Raw genomic sequence first — 8,253 nt, 5'->3', positions numbered from 1 at the left:
CGGACTAAGAATATCTCACAAAGACCACATGGTCAAACGAGGAAGAGGAAGAGAGTCCCTGCCTAGAGGATGCCCAGGGCCCCGGTCACCCTTTACCCAGGCCCAGATGAAGGGCTCGTTGGCCAGTGCCTGGTGGCCGGGTTTGCCACGGAGCCGTGCTAGGCACAGCCCTAAAAAGCACAGTCTCGGTTCTGGACCCGTACCCCTGGATAGGGGTTGGACCCTATTCTTCTCTGGAGTGGCCCAGGGTATGAGGCCCTGGGCGGGTGTGGGGAGACTCACAAACCCCCGGCCAAGGAGCGGGCGATGTTCAAAGCTTCCACTGCTGAAGCTGCAGCGGTGAGCTGTGGCCTCAAGGTCTCAGGGGCCTCAAGGGGCGGTGACCCTGGAACACCGTGGTGGACCCCTGAAGAAGGAGGCCTTCTGGGATATATTATCCTGGAAGACTCCCGAACTGGTTGCAGGGTACCGACAGGCATGAAGGGCTGCAGCCTCTGCCGTGTCAGAGGCAAAGCAGCGGGTGTGGGAGAAGTTTGTAGAAGTCGTGGAGAAGAACGGATCCTCGGCAGTAAGTCGGAGTCGTTCCAGGTGGGGGTCGGCCTCCTCCAGGGGTGCGCTTTGTCACCAATCCTGTTTGTGGTTTTCATGGACAGGATATGGAGGCGTAGTGGTGGTGGGGAGGGGCTGCAGTTGGGTGGGCTGAGGATCTGGTCTCTGACGTGGTCCTGATGGCGTCGTGGGTCAGGGACCTTCAGCACTCACTGGATCGGTTCACAGCCGAGTGTGAAACGGCCGGGATGAGGATCAGCACCTCTGAATCTGAGGCCGTGGCTCTCAGCAGGAAACCGCTGGATTGTTCCTCTGGGTCTGGAACGAGTCCTGACCCCAAGTGAAGGACTTCAAGCACCTCGGGATCTGGTTCAGGAGTGAGGGGACGATGGAGCGTGAGTTTGGCCGGAGAATCGGAGCAGCGGGGGCGGAGCTGCAGTCCCTCTACCGCACCGTTGTGATGAACAGAGAGCTGAGGAAGACAAAGCTCTGGATCTACCCTCAGTCCTGGTTCCTACCCTCACCTGTGGTCCTGAAAGCTGGGTCAGGACCCAAAGAACCAGGTCCAGGTCCAGGTCAGGACCCAAAGAACCAGGTCCAGGTCCAAGCGTGTGAACTGTGTTTCCTCAGGAGAGGGTCTGGAGTCTCCCTTAGAGAGAGGGGGAGAAGTTCAGCATCCGTGAGGAACTCGGAGTAGAGCCGCTGCTCCTTTGTGTTGAAAGGAGCCAGTTGAGGTGGTTCAGGATCATCTAGTCAGGATGAACCCTGGGCGCCTCCCTAGGGAGGTGTTCCAGGCACGTCCAGCTGGGAGGAGGCCTCGGGGAAGACCCAGGACCAGGTGGAGGGATTAGATCTCCACACTGGCCTGGGAACGCCTCAGGATCCTCCAGTTAGAGCTGGTTAATGTGGCCCGGGAAAGGGAAGTTTGGGGTCCCCTGCTAAAGCTGCTGCCCCCGCGACCCAATCCGGGTAAGGCTGAAGACCGGATAAACGGTAATTTTCTCTTCACAGTCAGCGGTTGGATCTCCAGTGTGTGAGAAGACAGAGGCGGGTGACGTATGTACCTCTGCTGTTTCTGTTCTTTGTTGGCAGTTTTCGTGTTTAGGGTTTGAGGTTGAGTACTTTTTATGATGATCGGATGTTACGGGTCAAGTCTTTATTAATTGACTAAACTCTAATATCTCTTGGAATTACCGCCACACGGATAAAAGCAGGCGTTAAGTGTGATAAGTTTGAGTTTTAGCATTAAGGTGACTGACTACACTCTGAGAATGAAAGTTCATCAAAACAAATGTAGTGGTTGCTTGGTTGGTCGTTGTAACGTAGGACAGCACTGATTGAACCGCAGGTCTGAACGCAGCTGTGTGTAGATACAGGAGTGATGCCTGTGAGCGCCTTTAAACGCTGTGAGCTGTGTGAGTGTCATCGTTTCATGACACATGTTTCATTTATTTGAAACCTGTTTGAATTTTCTGTCAGTAAATAACTGACATGTTTGTTGAAAGGTTGAATGTGGGACAGAAGATTTCTGTGGAGCTGTTTACAGCTGGAGAACACTGCTTCATTTATTTATGCCTATTTTAATGAACCCTGGAATTCAGAATTGTTTTATTTATATTATATTTTGTGTTTATGTATTTAGATTGTGTTTATTTCTGCCTAAAATACACTAATGTTTTTTTATGTATCTTATATTCTACAGCAGAATATAACAATATGTGACTGTACAAGAGTTTACTGCTGTTTAATGAAATGATTTGTGTTTGCACACAGATTCCTCCCGACGAAGCCAAAGTGTCTCCTGGTGAAGCTGCTCCATCGGTAACAACATGTGCAGACACATTCATTTAGAGCTGACTTTAGATCCATGAAGGAAACACAACTGTTTCATCATCAAACACCAACATATGCAGACACATTCATTTAGAGCTGACTTTAGATCCATGAAGGAAACACAACTGTTTCATCATCAAACACCAACATATGCAGACACATTCATTTAGAGCTGACTTTAGATCCATGAAGGAAACACAACTGTTTCATCATCAAACACCAACATATGCAGACACATTCATTTAGAGCTGACTTTAGATCCATGAAGGAAACACAACAGTGTCATCATCAAACACCAACATATGCAGACACATTCATTTAGAGCCGACTTTAGATCCATGAAGGAAACACAACTGTGTCATCATCAAACACCAACATATGCAGACACATTCATTTAGAGCTGACTTTAGATCTATGAAGGAAACACAACTGTTTCATCATCAAACACCAACATATGCAGACACATTCATTTAGAGCTGACTTTAGATCCATGAAGGAAACACAACTGTGTCATCATCAAACACCAACATATGCAGACACATTCATTTAGAGCCGACTTTAGATCCATGAAGGAAACACAACTGTTTCATCATCAAACACCAACATATGCAGACACATTCATTTAGAGCTGACTTTAGATCCATGAAGGAAACACAACTGTGTCATCGTCAAACACCAACATATGCAGACACATTCATTTAGAGCTGACTTTAGATCCATGAAGGAAACACAACTGTTTCATCATCAAACACCAACATATGCAGACACATTCATTTAGATCTGACTTTAGATCCATGAAGGAAACACAACTGTGTCATCATCAAACACCAACATATGCAGACACATTCATTTAGAGCTGACTTTAGATCCATGAAGGAAACACAACTGTGTCATCATCAAACACCAACATATGCAGACACATTCATTTAGAGCCGACTTTAGATCCATGAAGGAAACACAACTGTTTCATCATCAAACACCAACATATGCAGACACATTCATTTAGAGCTGACTTTAGATCCATGAAGGAAACACAACTGTGTCATCATCAAACACCAACATATGCAGACACATTCATTTAGAGCTGACTTTAGATCCATGAAGGAAACACAACTGTTTCATCATCAAACACCAACATATGCAGACACATTCATTTAGATCTGACTTTAGATCCATGAAGGAAACACAACTGTGTCATCATCAAACACCAACATATGCAGACACATTCATTTAGAGCTGACTTTAGATCCATGAAGGAAACACAACTGTGTCATCATCAAACACCAACATATGCAGACACATTCATTTAGAGCTGACTTTAGATCCATGAAGGAAACACAACTGTGTCATCATCAAACACCAACATATGCAGACACATTCATTTAGAGCTGACTTTAGATCCATGAAGGAAACACAACTGTTTCATCATCAAACACCAACATATGCAGACACATTCATTTAGAGCTGACTTTAGATCCATGAAGGAAACACAACTGTGTCATCATCAAACACCAACATATGCAGACACATTCATTTAGATCTGACTTTAGATCCATGAAGGAAACACAACTGTTTCATCATCAAACACCAACATATGCAGACACATTCATTTAGAGCTGACTTTAGATCCATGAAGGAAACACAACTGTGTCATCATCAAACACCAACATATGCAGACACATTCATTTAGAGCTGACTTTAGATCCATGAAGGAAACACAACTGTGTCATCATCAAACACCAACATATGCAGACACATTCATTTAGAGCTGACTTTAGATCCATGAAGGAAACACAACTGTGTCATCATCAAACACCAACATATGCAGACACATTCATTTAGAGCTGACTTTAGATCCATGAAGGAAACACAACTGTGTCATCATCAAACACCAACATATGCAGACACATTCATTTAGAGCTGACTTTAGATCCATGAAGGAAACACAACTGTGTCATCATCAAACACCAACATATGCAGACACATTCATTTAGAGCTGACTTTAGATCCATGAAGGAAACACAACTGTTTCATCATCAAACACCAACATATGCAGACACATTCATTTAGAGCCGACTTTAGATCCATGAAGGAAACACAACTGTGTCATCATCAAACACCAACATATGCAGACACATTCATTTAGATCTGACTTTAGATCCATGAAGGAAACACAACTGTTTCATCATCAAACACCAACATATGCAGACACATTCATTTAGAGCTGACTTTAGATCCATGAAGGAAACACAACTGTGTCATCATCAAACACCAACATATGCAGACACATTCATTTAGAGCCGACTTTAGATCCATGAAGGAAACACAACTGTGTCATCATCAAACACCAACATATGCAGACACATTCATTTAGAGCTGACTTTAGATCCATGAAGGAAACACAACTGTGTCATCATCAAACACCAACATATGCAGACACATTCATTTAGAGCTGACTTTAGATCCATGAAGGAAACACAACTGTGTCATCATCAAACACCAACATATGCAGACACATTCATTTAGAGCTGACTTTAGATCCATGAAGGAAACACAACTGTGTCATCATCAAACACCAACATATGCAGACACATTCATTTAGAGCCGACTTTAGATCCATGAAGGAAACACAACTGTTTCATCATCAAACACCAACATATGCAGACACATTCATTTAGATCTGACTTTAGATCCATGAAGGAAACACAACTGTTTCATCATCAAACACCAACATATGCAGACACATTCATTTAGAGCTGACTTTAGATCCATGAAGGAAACACAACTGTTTCATCATCAAACACCAACATATGCAGACACATTCATTTAGAGCTGACTTGAGATCTCATTTAAAGGTCCTTGAAAGTTTTGGAAACAGATTCTGTTCCAAACAGATGTCGTCATCATCATAAGTGAGAGACCACATTGATACAGAAACGTGTCTTAATGTGGCACAAACACTGTTTGCTGCTGCAGGAAAAGATGCCCATCCCCTCTGTGGTGATTGAACCTGCCTCCAGTAACGAAGGGGATGATGACCGCGATGCGGACATCATCTCTCCCACCGCCATCAGTGACAACGGCATGGCAGCTGAAAACCCGGCGATCAAACATATGAGTCCGTCTGGAGGCGTCTCAGGACTCCCGGATGACTTTCTCTTCAAGGTGGCACTTCCTCTAGATCCCAGCTGCTTATGTTTCAAGCAGCAAATTCAAAAACAAGTCATTTATGTATTTCTGGACATCAGTGCCATATAAATGTCAGCAGAGGTGGTGACACGGTTGTTTGTCCTACAGGTGGAGACGATGCACGACTTTGAGGCGGCAAACTCAGACGAGCTGGAGCTGAAGAGAGGTGACGTGGTACTGGTGGTCCCCACGGCTTCAGCTGAGGATCAGGTAACGGGCGACACAGTGGGCTAACTCAAGGGTGACACAGATAACTAAAGGGTGACACAGTCAGATAACTAAAGGGTGACACAGTCAGATAACTAAAGGGTGACACAGATAACTAAAGGGTGACGCAGTCAGATAACTAAAGGGTGACACAGTCAGATAACTAAAGGGTGACACAGTCAGATAACTAAAGGGTGACACAGTCAGATGACTAAAGGGTGACACAGTCAGATAACTAAAGGGTGACACAGTCAGATAACTAAAGGGTGACACAGTCAGATAACTAAAGGGTGACACAGATAACTAAAGGGTGACACAGTCAGATAACTAAAGGGTGACACAGTCAGATAACTAAAGGGTGACACAGTCAGATAACTAAAGGGTGACACAGTCAGATAACTAAAGGGTGACACAGTCAGATAACTAAAGGGTGACACAGTCAGATAACTAAAGGGTGACACAGATAACTAAAGGGTGACACAGTCAGATAACTAAAGGGTGACACAGATAACTAAAGGGTGACACAGTCAGATAACTAAAGGGTGACACAGATAACTAAAGGGTGACACAGTCAGATAACTAAAGGGTGACACAGATAACTAAAGGGTGACACAGTCAGATAACTAAAGGGAGACACAGTCAGATAACTAAAGGGTGACACAGTCAGATAACTAAAGGGTGACACAGTCAGCTAACTAAAGGGTGACACAGATAACTAAAGGGTGACACAGTCAGATAACTAAAGAGTGACACAGATAACTAAAGGGTGACACAGATAACTAAAGGGTGACACAGTCAGATAACTAAAGGGTGACACAGTCAGATAACTAAAGGGTGACACAGATAACTAAAGGGTGACACAGATAACTAAAGGGTGACACAGTCAGATAACTAAAGGGTGACACAGTCAGATAACTAAAGGGTGACACAGTCAGATAACTAAAGGGTGACACAGATAACTAAAGGGTGACACAGTCAGATAACTAAAGGGTGACACAGTCAGATAACTAAAGGGTGACACAGTCAGATAACTAAAGGGTGACACAGTCAGATAACTAAAGGGTGACACAGTCAGATAATTACAGGAGGGGGGAATGAAAAGGATGTTAATGGTGATGGTTGTTGTTGTTGTTGTTGTTGTAGGAGGCCGGCTGGCTCACAGGGGTCAGAGAAAGTGAGTGGTTAACACTCGGCGTTGCTGCTCACAAAGGACTTTTCCCAGAGAACTTTACTCAGCGTGTGGAGTAAGAAGTGACTCCAGCTGGTGGAAACACACGTGTGAGTCAGGAGTGTGAAAAGTGTCCAGTCGGCATGAAGCCCACCCTGAAACACCTGTGTCACCTGCTGCAGCTCTGCTGGACAACAAGGCTCCTGTACAGTCCACGCTCACAGTCACGCTCTTTACAGTAGTTTTATTCCCAGCAGACGTTCAAATGCAGAAGCATGATGTGATGGTTTGGTTTCCCCTTCTCTGGAAGTAAGAGACATTTGTTGTTGTTGTTGTTGTCGTTGTTGTTGTGGTTGATAAAAAAGTTGTATGATTCAGTGGGAGTGTTGCAATCTCTACATGTCCACAGCTCCTAAAGCAGGAAGAGCTCGTGAGGAAAACTAAAGTAAACCATCTTTGCACTTGTTTGTGTGTTGTATTGATTTCGTTGCTCTGCTGTGGAACTTACCAGAACGTGTGGTGTTGTGATCTATTTAAATGTGTAACACACTGGACTTTGTGTTTCTGTAATCTCATTCTTCTTTTCTTTGTGTTGCTGTGTTTTAGCTGAACATTGAGAAACAAACACGTGCATGAGACGCTTTTATCAAACCGAATAAAGAGGAAAGAAAGAAGCTACCGCTGATCTCACTGTGTAGCTGAAAAAGTCTGTTTATGAAAGTAATATATGAAGAAAGGGACGCAGCATGATCGCATCAAATGTTCAACCACAGGAGAGAGATTCAATTCAATGTGCAATCTCTGTTGAAGCTGTGTTTCAGGTGTGTAGATCAGCAGATATGATGTCACGTCCTCTGACAGTGAAGCTCGACCTCTCTTTGTGATGTACAAACATAAACATTTATGTCCAGAATTCAATAAATCAGAGTTCAGAAGCTCCACGAGTCCAACTTATTTTGAACTATAGGTCACAAATGTTTGGGTTCATGTTGGTACACTTTCTCATCTCAGCAGAACTTTAAAGGTGACCCTGACCCAGAACGGGCTCTGCACAGACCCGTCCTCTAACTGAACACAACGTTGATTTCAATGAAATGTTACAAAATTAATTTAGTTTAATGCTGAGGCAGCTTTTCACATCGCTCGTGTGAATGTGAACAGGGTGTTAAATAAGAAGATATATATATATATATATGTGTAATTCATTTATTCTATTTAAATGATTAGTGTTATTTATTTCCTCCACAGTAACAACTGTTGCACCTCATTCGTTTCCAACAGAGCTGAGATCTACCTAGTTCAGTCTG

At 43.8% G+C, this 8,253-nt stretch overlaps 1 protein-coding gene across 3 annotated transcripts in view; it reads left to right on the top strand.

Moving 5' to 3' along the window:
- amph (amphiphysin) overlaps positions 1 to 7,711 on the top strand; it is a 57,553-nt gene extending 49,842 nt beyond the window's left edge. For all 3 annotated transcript variants that reach the window (XM_083927717.1, XM_083927718.1, XM_083927716.1), the window contains 4 exons: positions 2,323 to 2,370; positions 5,359 to 5,547; positions 5,680 to 5,781; positions 6,922 to 7,711. In XM_083927717.1, the coding sequence (XP_083783843.1) occupies positions 2,323 to 2,370; positions 5,359 to 5,547; positions 5,680 to 5,781; positions 6,922 to 7,026 (444 nt within the window). In that variant the 3' untranslated portion in view covers positions 7,027 to 7,711. The remainder of the gene's footprint in view (positions 1 to 2,322; positions 2,371 to 5,358; positions 5,548 to 5,679; positions 5,782 to 6,921) is intronic.
- The last annotated feature ends 542 nt before the right edge of the window (positions 7,712 to 8,253 follow it).

Source organism: Echiichthys vipera, assembly GCF_963691815.1.
Source record: "Echiichthys vipera genome assembly, chromosome: 15".
Taxonomy (NCBI): Eukaryota; Metazoa; Chordata; class Actinopteri; order Perciformes; family Trachinidae; genus Echiichthys; species Echiichthys vipera.
This window is presented reverse-complemented; position numbering and strand designations above follow the sequence as displayed.